The sequence below is a fragment of the Aotus nancymaae genome, unplaced genomic scaffold (genome assembly GCF_030222135.1).
Source record: "Aotus nancymaae isolate 86718 unplaced genomic scaffold, 86718_ANA_hifiasm-v0.15.2.pri h1tg000031l, whole genome shotgun sequence".
Taxonomy (NCBI): Eukaryota; Metazoa; Chordata; class Mammalia; order Primates; family Aotidae; genus Aotus; species Aotus nancymaae.
Window position 1 is genome coordinate 3,600,681 of NW_026988444.1, and position 19,684 is coordinate 3,620,364.

The following is a 19,684-nucleotide window of genomic DNA, read 5'->3' on the forward strand; positions in this document are numbered from 1 at the left end:
GTCAGGTTGATTCTGATGTAAGCTGTTTTGAATAGTTTGAAGAAATTTTAAGATTGTGTTTCAGGAAAGGGAACATTTTTCCAGTTTTATTTTTGTCTCTTAGTTTCTTTTTAGAGTGGCAGGTCCTTTGACTATGGGCTAGTTTTCTAGCTCTGGGTCCTGTTGTAATTTAGAACCTATTCCTCTAGCCCCTTCCCTGGCCCCTATATCCCCTATTTTTCCAGACAGGATCTCACTCTTAGACCCAGGCTGGAGTGCAGTGGCACAATCATGGCTCACTGCAGCCTCAACCTCCTGGGCTCACGTGATTCTCCTGCCTGAGCCTCCTGGGTAGCTGGGACTACAGGCACCTGCCACCACTCCTAGCTAATTTTTGTACATATGAGGTTTTGCCAGGTTGCCCAGGCTGGTGCCTTCTTTGGCCTCCCAGAGTGTTGGGACTACAGGCATGAGCCACTGCACTCGGCCTTTTTTTTTTTTTTTCCTTGATAGAGTTTTACTTTGTTCGCTATCCTGGAGGATAGTGGCGTGGTCATAGCTCACTGCATCTCCCAACTCCTGGGCCCAAGTGATCCTCCCACCTTGGCCTCTTGAATAGCTGGGACTACAGGTGTGTGTACTCATGCCTGGCTAGTTTTTGAAATTTTATATTTTGTGTGGAGACAAGGTCTGCCTATCCCTATGTCGCCTAGGTTGTCTTGTACTCCTGGGCTCAAGTGATCCTCCCACCGAAGCCTCCCAAATTGCTGGGATTATAGGTGTGAGCCACTGCGCCCAGCCTGTGTTCGTTTTTCATAGCAAAAATATTTTCTCAGGTATTTGGTATTTTTTTCTGTCTTCATAAACTTTGGAACATCAGTCAGTAATTAGTAGGCAGGTATGTGGAGGTTTTCAATATGTCCAGGACTGTGCACTGTGTCCAAAATATTTTTCTTTTCTTCCTGCGTTCCTGAAACAACCACCTACTTGCAGCGTCTCAGCTGCTGGGTCTGGCTCTAGTGGGGAGGCGAGTGGAGACTGGCAGTATCAGATAGCTCCAGAAATGGGGGCGGGGACAGCCTGCGCCTCCTGGCCCAGGTAGACCCAGGGCACACTCACAGTCTGGGGTTTTCTTTCCTCTTCACCTAATTGCAGAGCCACCCATGGGGAAGGAACATTCTAGATGAATGTTTTCTAAAAACTGCCTTTGGTCGATCCTTTGTAAACTTGCAGTGTGGGAAGACGTAGATAAGTGAGCATGCTCTGTGTTAACGAAGCCGCTGATCACCGGCCCTTTGGTGTACAGTCTTAATGACTAATTTCAAACTGTTTTATGTCAGGAACAAAAGAAGCTAATATTAACTCAACTAGTATTTCAGATGATAACTCAGCTCGTCTGCGGCGTGAGAATATTGAGCCCGACCCTGCAGTGAAGCAGAAAGGTAAGAATGGTCCTGTTTTGCCCTTTTCTGGCTAGAGTAGTCAGCCCTCCAGAGCCTTCTTCCCAAAGGGCCACAGCCCAGAGCTCAGGGCTTTCCCTTGGGTCTGAACGTGGCGAGTGATTCACTTCTGGCTTTTTGCATAAACTAGAATCTAACACAGTGGTTTCTTGATAACATGAGACCCACTCATGTGCTCCCCTGTGTTTCGTGAGTGAGAGGAGGTGGCATGGTTCATCACTCGGGCGGTGTCATGAGTGATCCCTGAATTTTCAGGGTCACTGCTTGGAGAGCCCTATGGGCCAAGCAGTGTGCCACCCACACTTCATGGTCACGGTGCTGTGGCCACCATGATTTTTCTGTCATTTTTTTTGAATGTTGAATTATACCTCAGTGAGATTTTACTTTCATCATAAATTTTCTCAACCCTAAAAAAACTTTGGTAAAATAGCCATTCAGTGTTTGTGTTTTAAGGCCTTGGAGCTCCTAACAGGCCTGCAGGGGTGCCAGTGCCCAGGGAACCAAGGCTTGTGCAGGTGGCAGCGGCAGGGTGGGATGTGGCTGATGTTTGTTGATTCCTTCAAACAGAAAATACCTGTCCAAGGCCTACGACATTTCAGCCCTGAGGCTGGGAGTGCATTAGCCAGTGAAGTCAGACTGGCCTTCTGCCTTCCTGGTGCAGATGAGGCTCGAGGATTCACCGAAACCATCTGATGAAGTGGCAGTCTGGGGCAGGAGGGGCCTTGGGTGGTGAGGGTGGCCCAGGGAGCCTGCAGGGCAGAAGGGATTTATAAACCAGGATCCTAGCTGGGACGCAGCTGCAGCAGGGCTGGCTCAGCCCAGAGGAAGTGCAGAGCCAGGTCCCTGTGCCTCCTTATGGAGTTTAGCCATTATTGGAAGAGCAGCAGGAGGCTAATCACATCTTTAGGAGGAGCAGTATAATGATATTTAGATTTTAATGCGCGGCCATGTTAATTAGGGAGGATTAAAGAGTGTCCAGAGAAGAGAGAGAGAGAGGCCTGGACTGTGGAGGAGCTCCAGGAAGGGAGAAGGGATTCCAGGGCTGCTGGCACGTGTTGGAGGAGCCGGCCTGGAGCGTGGAGGGAGAGCACAGGCTAGAGAGGAGCTGTGAGAGTTGCTGGCACTGGTGATGGCGGGAGCCTGGATGGGGACGAGGTCACCTGGGACAAGACCGTGAGTGCAGGAGCTGGCAGAGCACTGGTGCCGTGGAAGCACAGGCTTCAGGGAGGAAGGTGTGTGCCATGTGGCAGGTGCCTTGGGTTCTGGGTAATGGGGACTGGAAGTCTCCATGGAAAGGTAGAGAGTTTACTGTGCTCGCTTTCCTTCTGGGTATCGGCCTCGTGGTTGAATAACTGCACCTCTCAGGAACCTATGAGCTCTGTGACCCAGAGTCTGTCCCCAACACCCTGGTGTTTTAAATAAAGAGCTGGGGGTTTGCAACTGGGTCTGCTGCCCACCCCCAGGTCGCTGGTCTCTGTCAAGCACTTGCTCCAGGCTACACAGCCATGAGAAGATTTGCTCTTGGTCCCGAGCAGTCCTGTACCGGGGGTTGAGCTAAGTGCTCCAACCCTGTTGCCCCAGAGTGCTGGGATCTCTGAAACTGCCCTTCTAGTGTCACTATCTGGGACCACATTCTCTAGGCCCCTCTTAACCACTGTGCCCTCCAGTCCCCTAGGCCCTGGCGGGTGCCAGGCTGCCCACTGTGCTGTGGCACTTTGTGGGGCGTGACCTCTGGAGGCTCCCAGGCCCACACTAATCGGGTCCTCTAGAGCCTCCCGGTTCCCCTTGATCCACAAGCTTGGCCTCTTTCTCCCTGCCAGAGCCACCCTCTTTAGGGCAGCGTTTATGAGCTCATGACTGTTATGCTCATGGAAAGTCCTCCTGTGAATAAACGAGCTATAGGTGTCTGTGGAGTGCTCCTCACTCTGTTGGTTGTGGACCCTCAGAATAACCCAGGCTGCTTTCTCGAGGCTGCGTGAACTGTCCCCGTCTGGGGTGGAGCCGTGTTAAATGAGGGGTTGTGTCTGCCCGCGTAGTGTTCTGGGCCGTCTTGGGAATCCATGTGCTTTCCGCTCTTCAGCAAGTGCATTCATGCATCTTGAGAGGGTGAAACAGAGATTTTCCACCTGTGGTTTTGAATCCACCCCACTCCTGTGGTGCCACTGCTCATTTACTTTGACTGTTTAGGTCACATTTGTCCCCAAGACACAGCACTTGAAGGAAAAGGATCATGGGTGAAGGTGCAGAGGTGGGCCTGTGTTGAGCTGGGAGATTTTCTTCTACTTCAGGGGCTGATGGAAAAATATCGATTATGTCTATAAGATGGGCTGTTGCTGGCTATCTCCCAGTCTTAGGAAAGGCTGGAATTTAGCTGGCCGGGTTCAAACTGTTGCGTCATTCCCTCGCATTTAGATGCTTTTCTGTGGCTCTGGCTTTGTCAATTCTTGTCTCATGAACTTGTTAACTTCCTGTCTCCGATGTGCTCTTTCCACACCCCTGTGTCCTGTTTTTATGTAATACTATTTTATGATGCATGATGTGTTTGCGCTTTTTCTATCTTTGAAAATAAAACAAAATGGCAATAGGGACATCAGAAAAGTGGCTATGAGGAAATGATCTTTTTTTCTAACAGACATCCACAATTATGTACAGTGTGCTTTTTCTCTAACTCTGTTCTCATCATTTACCATATTGACGTTTACTTACACAAAAGTTAATTTTCTGCTGTGCTTTTTTTTTCAGGTGACTCCGCCAGTGATGCAGGTGAGGAATGGCCTTAGACACCTGTGTGTCACATCAGGATGCATGTTGTGAATGTAAACATGGGCTCAAAGATTTATGTTTTATGAAGTGCATTAGTGAAAGTAACTTAGTTTATGGAAACAGATGTTAACTACCCTAATTTAATTTATATGTTTTAAGTTTGCAAATAATACATTTCAGGATTTTTTCCAGAATATAAAGTATAGTTCTAATATTCAAATTCTGATTATGTTCTGAATTATTAATTTATTTTACTTTAAGTAGTGGAGTAAACTTAATTGTCTTAATAGTTTGGGCCTTATTATTTACTGCTTAATTCTTTTTATCAAAATGAAGAAAACTTTGTTCGGATTATAAACATAATATGGTACATACCAATGTAGAAAAATTTAAAAATGCAGAAGAACATAAGGAACAAAACTTAAAAGCACTGATAATTCCACTGCTTATAACTTAAATGAATATTCTTCTAGAACCCTCTCTCTCTGCATATATATGCGTACGTATATAATTGTTAGATATATTACTGTACTGAATTGTTTCACACAAAAGGGACTAGCATGTGACTGTACCATAATTTACTTAGTTACCGGTTAATTGTCAATACTATCAATGATGATGGGTGAATATCTTGACATGTGTCCATTTCTCCTCTTGGGTTGTATTTCCTTTAAGTGCGGAGTTGATCAGCCTGCCTTTCGAATTTTATTTCTGAAGTAGTTGAACCAGTTTGTATTTCCTGGGTTTGAGTGTGCCCATTTTCCCAAATCTTCACCAAGCTTAGATATCAGACATCGGTTTTATCTTCAACAACATGATTGATGGAAAAATTACTCATTTGTATTTGCAATTACAAATGTATTTGATTGCAAATAACTGCAAATACAAACGCAAATAGAATTTTCAAATAGTTGTCAGTGTCTTTTTTCCCTTGTGAATTGCTAATTGATTGTCATTTGTTTAGAAGGAGACGCTGGACCTGCTGGCCAAGATAAGACTGAGGTGTCAGAGATTCCAGAAATTCCTAATGAGCTTTCATCCAGCATCAGGTCTGTGTGCTTTTAATCCCTTTCCCTCAGCAGTGACCACACCTAGGACGCTGCTATGCTTCTCTTTCTACTTGTTGCTGTTTATTTAGCACTTGAGCTAACTTATGAGGAATTACTTGTAGAATAGAATAAATAGAAAATTTATTTATTAATAGAAAAAATAGAAAAAATTTTAAAAAAATTTATTTATTTAATAAAAAAAATAGATCATTTTTCTGTACCTCAGTTATATAACCATATGCAGAATATTTTGGAGATTTAGGGGAATTCAAAATTATGTCTGAATTATGTCATGTTTTGATTAATGATAGTTGTGCTATTTCCTTGGTATTTTGAAATGACTGAAAATGTAGTTTGAAAGATGGACACTTTCTGGTTGGTTAGGTTAACGGGACATTCTTCCTCTTCTGCAGAGTAGTGTGTCCTAACTAGCACTTGCTTATGGCCTGGAGATGATTTTCCACTTTGAAATGTATAAGCCTTTCATACTCCTTTTTTGGTTTTCTGATATTTGGGTTTAGAAGAATTCCTCGGCCTGGGAGTGCAAGACCAGCACCTCCCCGGGTCAAACGGCAAGACAGCGCGGAAGCGTTACCGCTGGAGAGGTAAGGCTGGCTCAACAGGGCAGTTCCGGTCACATAGTGTGTTCTCCCGTGGGCACAGTGCCTCCACTGAGGGATGGGGGAGGGGGGCCACAGATGGTGCTGGAAACTCAGTGTCGAGGAATGAAAAATGATATAGGCCCTTGCCTCACACCATAGGCCAACAGACCTAGCAGATGGGTGAAAGAGGAAAGCTGCACATCCATGTAAAATTAAATCTTAACATCCATGGGAAAGTATTGGACTGCATTTCTCTGATCTCTAGGTTGAAGACTTGCTTCTTTTTTTTTTTTTTTTCCTGAGACGGAGTTTTGCTCTGTTGCCAAGCTGAAGTACAGTGGTGCGATTTTAGATCACTGCAGCCTCTGCTTCCTGGGTTCAAGCGATTCTACTGTCTCAGCCTCCTGAGTAACTGGGACTACAGGCATGCCCTACCATGCCCAGCTAATTTTTGTATTTTTAGTAGAGACGAGGTTTCACGACGTTGGCCAGGATGGTCTCAATTTCTTAACCTCGTGATCTGCCCGCCTCGGCCTCCCAAAGTGCTGGGATTACAGGCGTGAGCCACTGTGCCTGGCTTCTAGATTGAAGACTTCTAAGCATGAAAACAATGCTGAGGGAAAAGTAGGGGAAAATTTAGGGGCTTAATTGCACAAAAATGAAAAACAGAAGATGGTCAAAATGTTATAAGCAGGCTGGGTGTGGTGACTCACGCCTGCAATTTCAGCATTTTGGGAGGCCGAGGCAGGCAGATCGCTTGAGGTCAGGAGTTTGAGACCAGCCTGGCCAACATGGTGAAACTCCCATCTCTACTAACAATACAAAAATTAGCTGGGCCTGGCGGCTTGTGCTTGTCGGCCCAGCTACTCAAGAGGCTGAGACAGGATAATCACTTGAACCCAGGAGGTGGAGGTTGTAATGAGCTGAGATCGTGCGACTGTACTCCAGCCTGAGTGACAGAGTGAGACTGTCTCAAAAAAAAAAATGTCGTAAGCAATATAAAGACAAACAAGACAGGATGGATCAGAGTGGGTTTCAGATAAAATAAGAGGCAGGAATTGGAGGCAGCAGGAGTAGATGTGGTTTTCCAGGAGTTTTTTGTTACAAAGAGAAATGAAGGAGTAAGACTAGAAAGAGGGAAAGGCAGTGTCAAGGGGAGTTATTATTTTTCTGATGATGGGAATGATCCAGTGGAGAGGGGAAATTGATGATGTAGGTGACGTGGGGCAGGGGTTTGGTGGGGCAGAGTCCCTGCATGGGTGTGGGAACGGGCGCAGAGGTGGAGTTGGCACATGATGTGGTGCAGATTCTTAAGGTGACTCTGCTACGTATTTTTCTTATGAGCCATAAGAGAGTCTGGAGGAGTATCAGAGGAGAGAGGGGCTGGGTGACATCCCTGGCACAAGAGTTGGCTAGTGAAGAGACTGGAGCAGAGGTTTTCCTCCAGGGTGACCCCCCTCTGAGGACATTGGGCTTTGGTCTGGAGACATTTTCTAGTGTTCTGATGAGGCAAGGGGTTAGGGCAAGGCTGTTGCTGAACACCCTGCAATGCACAGGACGGCCCCCACCACAAAGGAGGACGGGCTGCCCGTCCTCGGTGCCTGGGTGGAGGCTGTAACTGAGAGCTGACTTTGGTGCATCTGGTGCACTTGGGTGTAAAGAGATAGGAGTTGGTGTGGCGGGGCCTGTTGTGCAGCCTCGGTCAGTTGCACAGTGCAGGCATGGGGGCAAAGGCTGGATTAAACAGGCTGCCCCGTTATCACAGTGCTCGGCTGTGCCAAGCAAGCACACCAGAGAGAAGAGCAAGGAGTCAGAGTATGTGGAAGTGCCACAGTCATGACTGATGTGGGATTTATGCCAGTGAATGGGGGAGGAGCCCTTGGGGGTGAAGGTCAGGAGGAGGTGGGAGGATTGAGAGACTGAAGATGCTGGACGGGTGGAAGGATTGTTGGAGTCCGGTCCTAGAGCCGTGAGCTGGAAAGATGGGTGGTGGTGGTAAAGGAGTGGGGCGCTTGGATTTGAGATTGGGGCTTTCTGTTAGTGGTAGTGACAGGGGTGACCCTGGGAGTGGGTGTCGAGTGCGGGAGGTGGGATCGTTCCAGGACGGTTCAGGGACCAAAGGCCAGATTTGGGAAAGATCATTTCTCAATGCTTGAAATCACAAGTTAAGACAGGAGCAGTGTTGGCGAGAGTGGCGGGTCCGGGAGGATCGAGTGGGACCAGGGGTTGGCAGCTGATGGTAGCAATGATGGGGTTGACGGTGACAAGATTTAAAGTTGGCAGTTTCTAGTGAGAATGATCTGGAAGACACAGCAAGCATAAGGAAATTACTGACCTTGCCTCTGGGCCTGTGACAGAAGGCCCATGGGAGGAGCGGAGCTGCAGCTGAGGGGCTGTGGGGAAGCCGTGTCCTGGAGCAAGTTGGGATGGAGAAGAGCTGCCAATCAGGTCAGGCACGGGAGGTGCAGGTGTTGGAGGGGTGGGATGTGGGCCCTGTGTCCTGCCCAGCGCCACGTACACACTCCTCTCCGCCCAGATTCCACCTTCTGGGCAAGTCAGCGTCCAACAGCCTGACCCTCCGACCCTGGACCTTGTCCTCTCTGGTGGTGACAGCCTTCACCCAAGGGCTCTCTCATGCTCTCCAGGGCCACCCACTAGAACTGCCCCACCTGCAACTGCTCCATTCCTGCTCACGCAGACCACTGTCAGCTCACTCTGCCCAAATGTGAGCCCCAGACCCACTCACTCTACGGGCTTCCTGACGGCCCCTCCTGCCTTTGTTCCTTCCTACACACTCATGCTTGAACCAATCCCCGAACTGCCCTGCCCATTATCACACTGCTGCCTTCACTCAAGGAGTGCGATAGATGAGGAGATGGGAGCTCGGGCTTCCTTTGGTACTGACAGAGCAGCAGGTACAAGGTGAGGCTGGTCCTGGAGGAGCCACACAGATGGTTGTTGAATGGACCACAGCGGCACTTACTGCCCTCGGTCACAAACCTCAGGGCAGGGGCCATGCTGACGTCCCCACTGTGGCCCACATCCCACCCCACAAATACCTGTACCCTCGTGCCTGCCCTGATTGGCAGTCCCTCTCTGTCCCACCATGCTCTCCAGGACACGGCTTCCCCACAGCCCTCAGCTGCAGCTGCCGCTCCTCCCACGAGCCTCTTGTCACAGGCCCTCTTGTCTCAAGGACGCTGTTGAGGAAGTTGAGGATGTTTGTGGCAATGGGTGTTATTTTAAGAGCTCGTTCCCAAGTGTCTAGATTCCCTCTGGATCTTGTGCATGGCACTGAAGCAAGGGAGGGGTTTGGGAGGGGTGTGTGTGTGTGCATGTGTGTGCATGTGCGTGTGCATATGTGTGTGCATGCATGCAGCAGTGTGATAATGGGCAGGGCAGTTAGGGGATTGGTTCAAGCATGAGTGTGTAGGGAAGGAACAAAGGCAGGAGGGGCCGTCAGGAAACCCGTAGAGTGAGTGGGTCTGGGGTTCACATTTGGGCAAAATGAGCTGACAGTGGTCTGCGTGAGCAGGAGTGGAGCAGCTGCAGTTGGGGCAGTTCTAGTGGATGGCCCTGGAGAGCATGAGAGAGCCCTTGGGTGAAGACTGTCACCACCAGGGAGGACAAAGTCCGGGGCTGGAGGGTCAGGCTGTTGGATGCTGACTTGCCCAGAAGGTCAGATCTTGGTGGAGAGGAGTGTGTGCATGGCACTGGCCAGGACACAGGGCAGCCACCATGACTAGGAGTTGAATGAGGGGCCTCCAGCTGGCTGTGTGAAGAGAGGTCTGGGGGCAGCCCTGCCAATGGGGACCCCAATGTGGCCCCTACCCTGAGGTTTGTGACCCAGGGCAATAAGCGCCTCCAGGTAGAAGGCAGCAGATGAAAGGCTGGTGTCACTGAGCATGGTCAGGGGAGAGGTGGAGGCCCTGAGGGCCTTCATCCAGTAGAGGGCATGACGAGGCTTTGGGGGCGGGAGGCCAGGTGTGGACCAGGGGGCACACACACACACACAGGGCAGCACAGGGACATGGGGAAGCTGGGTTGGGGTGGCGGGTGAGGCTCAAAGGGACTCAGGCCTGGAGGGCTTACAGAGGACACTGCAAACAGTCCATCTGAGCTTCAGCAGGTCGCTTGAGATGCTGTTCTTCAGATGGTTGGTGATTAGCTTCATCTCTGCTGACCTCTGACAGTTTCAAATGCCTGGGATTGAAGAAAACGTGTGACTGATAGAGTGTTTCAGATTTAATCTAATTTCTTTTTATTTAGGTCAGGGAGTGGTAAAACCGTCTCAAATGTGATTATAGAGTCACACAACTCTGACAATGAAGAGGATGATCAATTTGTGGTGGAAGCTGCCCCTCAGCTCTCTGAAATGTCAGAAATTGAAATGGTTAGTTAACCAAAATGTGGTGGTTTTTAATAATCATGTTTTGCCTACATCGAGATTAATACTGTAGCTTTTAGATTTATGTAGACAAAAATTTCCTATAATTTTCCAGTTAGTTTTCTACTTTCGTTAATTTTGTTGTTCGGTTTTTGAGATCCACAGCAGCGTGATTTTTAGAATTCAGCAAGCCTGAATCTTCTTTTTCCTCTTCCTTTCCTGCTTAGGTAGCAGCAGTGGAACTAGAAGAGGAGAAACATGGTGAGTCCTGGCGCAACGCACCTTCTCCACGTGTGCTTGGAAAGGATCCAGTGCAAGGGACTGTTGTGTGCCAGGTTCTGGTCTGGGTCACACCAATGGGATCACACTGGCAGTACATAGGACCCTGTGGGCATGGATTTCCCTAAGGCAATGACTGCTGCTCCCCATCCTTAGAGGAGCAGGAGGGCACTGCTGGACACTGCAGACTCGCTGGGAAGTGTCCTGCAGATGACGTCTTGTCTCATCTGTATGATTAGATTGTGGAAGTAGATGATCTCTGAGGCCCTTCCCAAGTCGAGTTCTGGATGTTATTGTTGGTTTTCTAGCTGTTCAACTCAGTAGTGCAAGCCCCGCTCCCTGCACCAGGGTTTGAGTATCCAGGAGCACAGCTTTTGTGGAAGAGGCAGGCTGAATACTTTCCCTTTATTTCCCACAACATGACTTTGTTACCTGGCACCCATCACAGGTGACTAATGAGGGATTATTGGTTTTGGGGGTTTTTTTGGTATCTGTATGAATCTTTTTTTTTTTTTTTTGAGGCGAAGTCTCACTCTTGCCTAGGCTGGAGTGCCATGGTGTGATCTTGGCTCACTGCAATCTCTGCCTCCCAGGTTCAAGCGATTCTTGTGCCTCAGCCTCTCAAGTAGCTGGGACTACAGGTGCCTGCCGCCATGCCTGGGCAATTTTTATATTTTTAGTAGAGACAGGGTTTCGCCACATTGGCCAGGGTGGTCTCAAACTCCTAACCTCAAGTGATCTACCTGCCTTGGCTTCCCAAATGCCGAGAATACAGGCGTGGGCCACTGTGCCCGGCCTAGTCACAGATTTTTAACATCGTGGATGTGTTTCATTTCAGCCCCTCTCAGTTTTTCTTAGTAATGTTCAGATTGCCCAGTATTTGACCAGAGGAGCCTGTTGGAGCTATTTTCTGGGGACCTTTAGACACATCCCAGTACAGTTTGTAGCTTCCTTGTTTTTTCATAGGACAAGGCGTTTCTGCCCCATAACTGCCTCATTTCTCCAAGGAACCTGGCTACTTATTGCTCTGGGTGGTTCTTGTTTCCAGGCATTTTCACTGCATAAAGCAGGCATATAGTTTTTTAAAATAAGAAAGTATATTCTGACTTGGTGCTGATATTTCCAATTCCAATTTAGGATTGTAGGGCTCTGCCTGCGTTCTTTGATTTTATATGTGCATCTCTTCCACGTCTTGCCAAAAAGCTTGGCTTCCAGCAACGGCAGCTGTCCCGTGCTTTACGATCCTTCACACGCTCACACAGCAGTTTTAGAACACCACCACTGTTTTTTAACAGCAATAGGATTGCTGGAAACTATAGATTTTTTTTTTTTCGGTAGATGTGTCTGTCTCTTTGTTGGGTATATCCTATTAGGGATGTACAGTTAATTACTCTGTTTTAAAGTTATGAAACAATTTTTTCTCTAGTGGCTCATGCTTGCCAATTGGATATCACTAAGTTTATTTCATTTTGCATTCAGTCTTTAGGCATGAGAGTTTACCTTTTTAATGTAAGATAACTCACATGGTTTTAAGGTCAGATGTACAAAACCAGGTATAATCAGAAATATGAGGCTTTGACCCCTGTCTCCTCCACCCTCTACTTTCCCTCTCCCTGGCGGTAACAGTGAAAAATAGGGCTTATACTTACATTTGAAAAATAAATAAATAAGTGCATATGCATGTGCATGTGTATTTACTGATACCTACACTTGTTTCCATCTTGCTCTTCATTTTAACTTGGCAGTAGATGCAGGCATTCGTTCCGCAGCAATGCAGAGAAACCTCCCCCATTCCTCTTCACAGCCGCAGGGTCCTCCACCAAGTGCATGCACCTTTTTTATTCAATCAGTCCCAGGCTGATGCATGCCTGGGTGAAACACTTATTTCAAAACACTTTCCATAGGATTTTATCCCTTGGGTAAATTCTGAAAGAAATGGGATATTCTTGCCCCAATATAAAAGAAGTATTAGTACTTAGAAGCAATTCATAATTCTTATTTCTGTTCATAATAGATGGCAATATTTTTGGCTGTCAATCTACATCCTTTTTAATCTTTGAAAAGAGAAAATCTGTTTTATTTCTAAAGCTTTTTACTTTTCAAGGAGCTTATTTCCCTGAAACACTTTGAAATTTTATAATTTCTACCACCAGCTGTCATATCACTCTTGTATACTATCTCCTTGACAAATAAAGATGATTTGGAACTGTTTAAAAAGAGATAGGATAAAAACTTAGTGTTTTTCCCATCATCCCACCCATTTAGAATCAACTTTTAACATAAAATCACTGATTTTTCAACAGGTGGACTTGTGAAAAAAATTTTGGAGACTAAGAAAGATTATGAGAAATTGCAGCAGTCACTCAAACCTGGGGAGAAGGTAATGAAATGATTTCCGTAAACACTGGCATTTTAGCAGTCTGTCTCATGCATTTACAGACTTTTAAAAATTAGAAGCATCTTTTAAAAATTACCATTATTAGTGTTGTCTGTGCATATTTAAATGCTATTCCTGGCCAGGTGCGGTGGCTCACACCTGAAATCCCAACACTTTCGGAGGCCAGGGCAGGTAGATTACTTTAGCCCAGAAGATCAAGATAAACTTGGGCAACATGGCGAAACCCTGTCTTTGCAAAAAATACAAAAACTAGCCGGCTGTGGTGGTGCATGCCTGTAGTCCCAGCTACTTGTGGGGCTGAGGCAGGAGAATCGTTTGAACCTGAGAGGTGGAGGTTGTAGTGAGCTGAGATTGCGCCACTGCACTCCAGCCTGGGTGATGGAGTGAGACCCCGCCTCAGAAAGAAAAAAATATATATAATTCCTCCCTGCTCCCAGTTGGGAGGATATAAAGTGTGGGAGACTCTGTGTGGGGCTGCTTCCCTGGCCTGGTATACAGCCCTGTCTTGGGAGGCGGTGGTGGCTTGCTTGGGAAGCTGAGGAACAAAGAGCCAAAGGCCTGCTGGGCTCTGACGTCCTGACTCTCCCCTTCCAGCCTTGCCCGTCCATTCTCCCAGGTTCTGTTTGCAGACCGAGAGCCTGGCTGCCTGGCCCTGGCTGATTGCAAAGTAAGAGGCTGCACGGTGTTTTTAAGACTGGGTTTTAAATGTGTGTTCTATTATACCTGGCTCTCTGCAGTCCTCCTTACACATGTGTGATGTGATTTTGTTGGGATCTGTGGCCTCTTGCCAGCCACTGCCCTTTCTTTGGGCACAAGGCCATGGGGGTGAGCACCTGTGGGCCAGAGGGGTGTGCCTTAAATGCCACAGGCAGGTTTCTCTTACAGTCACTTTAAAGAGGAAGAATATATTTTTTTCTTTTAAACAGGAGTTTTTTGTATAGTTAGCCTAGTCACTCAACAGTTTTAAAAAGTTTTATATATGGGGGTGTGTGCACACACATGCACACATATATGTATTTTTCTGCAGCTGAATTAATGGTTGTTTTAGATAATTCTGCTTAACATGTCCTAGTTTGTCATGGGATTGAAATAGCCAATCAGAACTGTACAATTGAGATTAACAGTAGAGGGAGCCCTTTTAACAATAATAACTGGGAATGTTGTCGAAGGAGGCTTTGCTGACATTACCACTATTTGCCTTGCTGAGAGGAGAAATGCCTTCTACAGCCTGTTTTCTGTTGAATGTTAATACACCATAGTCCTTTCCATATGCATGAGGGGTGGTCCTGGTGTCCCTGGTGGTGTTTCTGAGACCCAGTCAAAAACCTTGAATGTGTTCCTCCAGGCTCCTAGTGGAGGTCACCTTTGAAGCGTCCATTGGTTTAAATTTTATAGCTATGATGTTTATGCAGAGCATATTAGGATTGTGTTTCAAAGTGTCCTCGGAAGAGTAAATTATTTCAGATTGATAAATCTTTTGGCTTCAGAAGATAAAAGGAAAAATGTCTTTTTTTGGTGAACATCTGCTTTGAAAAAGAGTAATTAGTGAGTACTTCAAAGTCAGGGGTGATGTATGTTACAGTTAGGTAGGGGACAATCAGCAAGTGTCTGTGTGATTTTCTTTAGGATATTGATAAACATCAGACTTTAACTTGTTGGTCTTCTTAAAACATTTTTGTTACCTTTATTTTTTTGAGACAGAGTCTTGCTCTGTCACCAGGCTGGAGTGCAGTGGTGCGATCTCAGCTCACTGCAGCCTCCGCCTCCTGGGTTCAAGCAATTCTGCCTCAGCCTCCCGAGTAGCTGGGACTATAGGCATGCGCCACCACGCCCAGCTAGTTTTTGTATTTTTGTAGAGATGGAGTTTCACCATGTTGGCCAGGATGGTCTTGATCTGACCTCGTGATCCACCCGCCTTGGCCTCCCCAAGTGCTAGGATTACAGGCATGAGCCACCACGCCTGGCCAGCTACTTTTTTTTTTTTTTAAATAAATAATAATATGGCCAGGCGTGGTGGCTTACACCTGTAATCCCAGCATTTTGAGAAGCCAAGGTGGGTGGATCGCTTGAGGCCATGAATTTGAGATCAGCCTGGCCAACATGGCCAAACCCCCTCTCTACTAAAAATACAAAAATTAGCTGGGTATAGTGGTGTGCACTTGTCTCAGCTACTCCGGAGGCTGAAGCATAAGAATCGCTTGGTCCCAGGAGGCAGTGGTTGCATTAAGTGGTGATTGGGCCACTGCACTCCCGCCTGGATGACAGAGCAAGACTGTCTTAAAAAGAAAACATGTAGTAAGAGCCAAAGTCCTTTGTTCCCCTGCCCCAGTCCCATTCCCCTGAGGGCAGTCCCTAGGATGAACTTGGTGTGTATCTTTACTTTGCATGTACATCGTGAAGTTTTGTGAGTTTTCTATTGTCATCTTATTGTTGATCTGTTAGGCAGGTTGCTTTCAAGAACCAGTGTCTCTTCCAGCAAGAATCAGGCCACTTTCTGTGAAGGGCCAGATAGTAAATACTTTAAGTTTTTTGAGCCAGATGGTCTCTGTTGCAGCTATTGAACTCTGCCAAAGTAGCATGAATGCAGCATTAGACAATGTAAATGCACATGTGCGGCTATACTCAATAAAACGCACTTTACAAAAACAAGGTCTAGGCTGTGGGCTGCAGTTTACTGATCTCAGCGTTGGGGGCTATGCCCAGGCTTAGAAGTGCTGTGCCAGGAAGTACACAGATCTTTAGTTTCACCAGATAGGCCACTCCTCAAAGTGGCTGTACCAGTGTATTCTCCCGGTAGAACGACTGTCTGTTTCTAAACATCTGTGCCAGCCATAGTCAAGATAGTCAACATGCTCATCACCCTCCAGTGTCAAGTGCCCTTGGTGAACCCACCCTCCAGCCCATCTCCGTGTTCGCCTTTCCCCGTGCCCCATCCCCCAGCGGCCACTCATCTGCCCTGAATCACTGTGCTTTATAGTTTGCATTTCCAAGATAAGTGGAATCATATGATGTGCACTCTTTGGAGTTTTTTTTCTCTAGTACGGCTGTTTTTACTCAGCATAATTATTCTGAGATTTATCCATGTTGTTACAGCATGTATCCATAGTTTATTCCTTTTTATTGCTAAGTAGTATTCCACTGTATGGATATACCACAGTGTGTCCATCCATTTATCAGTGGATGAACATTTCAGTTGTTTCTAGTTTGGACTATTATAAATAAAGCTGCTGTGAACATTCATGTTCATGTCTTTGTGTCAACAGATGCTTTCATTATGTTGTGTCAATACAGTAGCACCCTTCTGATTTGCAGGGCATGTGTTCCAAGACGCCTAGTGGATGCCTGAGGCTGTGGATAGTCCCAAACCCTGTATATACCATGTTTTTTCATGATGCATTCTGATGATAAAGTTTAATTTATGAATTAGGTTCGGTAAGAGATTGACAATAACTGATATTAAACAGAACCATTTTAACAATATGTCAGCATCACTCTCTTGTACTTTGGGGCCACAGTTAAATAAAATAAGGGTTGCTTTACCACAAGCACTGGGATATTGCCACAGTCTAGACCATCTGAAAACTGAGAGGGCTGCTAAGTAACTAACAGGCAGGTAGCATGTACAGTGTGTATATATACTGGACAAAGGGATGATTTATGTCCTGGTAGAACTGTGCAAGATTTATCACACTATTCAGAATGGCATGCAATTTAAAACTTACAAATGAATTGTTTATTTCTGGAATTTTTCATTTAATATTTTCAGACTACACGGAACTGAAACTGCAGGAAGTGAAACTATGGATGGGGGTCAGGACTGTTGTACCTAGGAGTGGGACTGCTGAGGCATGTGGTAAATACGTGCTTTTTAAAAAACTGCCAGACTGTAGGACTGGGTGCTGTGGCTCACACCTGTAATCCCAGCCCTTTGGGAAGCCGAAGTGTGAGAATTACTTGAAGCCAGGATTTTAAGACCAACCTGTGCAACATAAAGACCCTGTCTCTACAAAGAAACAAAACAAAAATTGCCAAACTGTGTTGCAAAGTGGTTATATAATTTTGCGTTCTTACCAGCAGTGTGTAAGAGTTCCAGTTCCTTCACATCCTCATCAGCACTAGATATGGTGAAACTTTGAAATTTTTCATGGTTGTAATTCGCATTTTTCTTTTTTGGGATGGAGTCTCACTCTGTCGCCAGGCTGGAGTGTAGTGGCGCGATCTCAGCTCAGTGCAACCTCTGCCTCCCAGGTTCAAGCGATTCTCCTGCCTCAGCCTTCCGAGTAGCTATGACTACAGGTGCCCACCACCACGCCCAGCTGATTTTTGTATTTTTAGTAGAGACGGGGTTTCACCATGTTGGCCAGGATAGTCTTGATCTCTTGACCTTGTGATCCACCTGCCTTGGCCTCCCAAAGTGCTGGGATTCTTGGTGTGAGTCAATGTGCCCGGCCAACAATTTGCATTTTCTTAATGGCTATTGATGTTCAATATCTATCCTATGGTTGTATATATAACATATAATGGCACCTAAGCCCTTGTGTCTCATATGTTGTAAATATTTTTCCAGTCTGTCACTTGTCTGACTTCGCCTTCTTATTTAAAAAATGTTTTCTTTTTTTTCTTTTTTTTTGAGACAGAGTCTGGCTCTGTTGCCTAGGCTGGAGTGCAGTGGTAAGGATCTCAGTTCACTGCATCCTCTGCCTCCCAGCCTCAAGTGATCCTCCCACACCTGGCTAATTTTTGTATTTTTTCTAGTGGGGTTTTGCCATGTTACTTAGGCTGGTGTTGATCTCCTAGGCTCAAGTGATCCTTCTGCCTTGGCCTCCCAAAGTGAGCCACTGCACCTGGCCAGACTTCTGTATTTTGTTATAAAATTTAAATAGGCTTTTTCTTTTTTTTTCTTTTTGTTTTGGCCAAGAGTTTAAGGTGCAGTTATACTTCATTTTTTATTTTGTCTGAAAAACCTGTCCTATGCTGGTTGTAAAGGTAGTCTCTAGTTTTCTTGTGGTAAGTTTTCTTTTTCACGTCTGGGTCTCTGCTTGGTCCGGAAGGGTGGTTTTCTGCTGCGTGCTAGCCATCCTAGGCTTCCTTACCCCTGCCTTTGTTCCCCCCCACCTCTAGGAAGCCCAGGCGTCCCGTGCTTCCGGGCTCTACTGTGTCTCTCCATGTTTCAGCACTATTGTTTTCTGTCTGGGAAAGCCTTCTTAAATGCTCCTCCACTCCTCCTCCACTCTCCGGGTTGTCTTGGCTATGATTAAGTCTTTATGGCTTAATATAGTTGTAGGATCAGTTTGTGTTGTTCAGTGAAAAATCCTATTTTGTGATTTTGACTGGAATTGTATTGATCTTCTCTTGACTTGACTTTTGCCATTAACTCCCACTTTATTGCCTTGCCTGTCTTTTTGGCAAAATCCTTAAAATAATTGCTTGTCTTTTGCTGTCTACAATCCACCTCTTCCCACTTTCTCCTAACCCCATTCCAGGGAGGCCACTGGCTCTACTACTTCGTCTGTCCGAATTGCCCTCGGCAGGGTCGCCTCACCTCTCCGTTGTTCTGTCTGCTGGTTATGTCTTGTCCAGCGACAGCATTTGATGCTGTTGGCCACTCCCTCCTTGCTGCGCCTCCTTGGCGTGGCCTCCAGGACAGCACTCTCCTCTGGTGCCCCTCCTGCCAGGCCAGTCCTCCTCCTCTCTCTCCTTCGCTGGTTCCTCTTCTTTCACTCTTTTCTTAGTATCACCGTCTTAATGTTATTAGCTGTCCCCTCAAACTAATTGTTTTCTTAACCAAGTCAGATTCTTTAGTGGTTATATTCTATTTTTTCTGCTTTTTCTTGTTTATTTTGGTAATTAATGTTTGAATCAGTTAGGTTTAGATTTACCTGCAAGCAAAAGAAATCCAAAACGTTAGTGGCTTCAATGAGGTATAAAGTGTTTTATCTCATGGGTCAGTCTGGAGGTGGCCGTCCAGGTGGCAGTGACCCCAATGCCTTCTGCCTCATTCCTCCATAGCATGATGTGACCTCCTTTCCTCAGGGCACCTCACAGCCCAGCAGAGCTTCAGCTTCCAGCCAGCAAGAGGGAGAAAAGGGAGAAAGGAGAAGGCCTGCTCTCCTCCTTCAGGATATTTACTGGAAGTTATGCACCACTTCCGCTTATATTATGCTGGCCAGAACTTTGTCACAGAGGAGATCATGAAGTGAAACCTCTATTTTAGGCATTCATTTACGTAGCCAGAAGTCAGGAATTCCATTATCACAAACTAGAATGTGTCAGATTTTCTCAGTGCCTGCCATGCTCAGAAAACGCTAATGCTTGCAAGGCACATGGGTAAGTGGAAGAGGCTGCCTCCCTGGCTAGAGGCTGAGGGTTCCTGGACCAAGCACATGTCTCACATGTGGGCTGCACACGGTGGCCAGAAGCTTTGCCAAAGCAGAGATCAGACACAAGGTCGACCAGCTGTCTCTTCTGCAGTGTTTGTCTAGGAAATTGTTTATTTCATTCATATCTTATAGTCATGGCATAAAGATGTTTTTGAAGTATCCTTTATGATTTAAAAAAATCTTATCTATACTTAGTTTTTCTTTTCTTCTCAAAATTTTGTGTCTTTTTATTTCTTGATGAGACTTTGTAAAAAACTATTAAAATAGACACTTTCTAGCAAATAATCAGCTTTCAGTTTTATAGATAATTCACTTTTGTTTTATAAATTTCTACTCATTGTTTTTCCTTTTAATTTCTGTGGGCATTGACTTTTCCTAGCTTCTTGA

The 19,684-nt window shown here is 46.1% G+C and overlaps 1 protein-coding gene across 4 annotated transcripts in view; it reads left to right on the top strand.

Annotated features, from left to right (window-relative positions):
• Positions 1-19,684, top strand: part of TRAF3IP1 (TRAF3 interacting protein 1) — a 75,633-nt gene that overhangs the window by 21,267 nt on the left and 34,682 nt on the right. For 2 of the 4 annotated variants that reach the window (XM_012473483.2, XM_012473486.3), the window contains 7 exons: positions 1,320-1,421; positions 4,182-4,202; positions 5,167-5,251; positions 5,773-5,856; positions 10,123-10,246; positions 10,468-10,501; positions 12,823-12,899. In XM_012473483.2, coding sequence (XP_012328906.2) covers positions 1,320-1,421; positions 4,182-4,202; positions 5,167-5,251; positions 5,773-5,856; positions 10,123-10,246; positions 10,468-10,501; positions 12,823-12,899 — 527 coding nt within the window. The remainder of the gene's footprint in view (positions 1-1,319; positions 1,422-4,181; positions 4,203-5,166; positions 5,252-5,772; positions 5,857-10,122; positions 10,247-10,467; positions 10,502-12,822; positions 12,900-19,684) is intronic. The other 2 variants (XM_012473484.2, XM_012473485.3) reach the window with 2 other exon arrangements.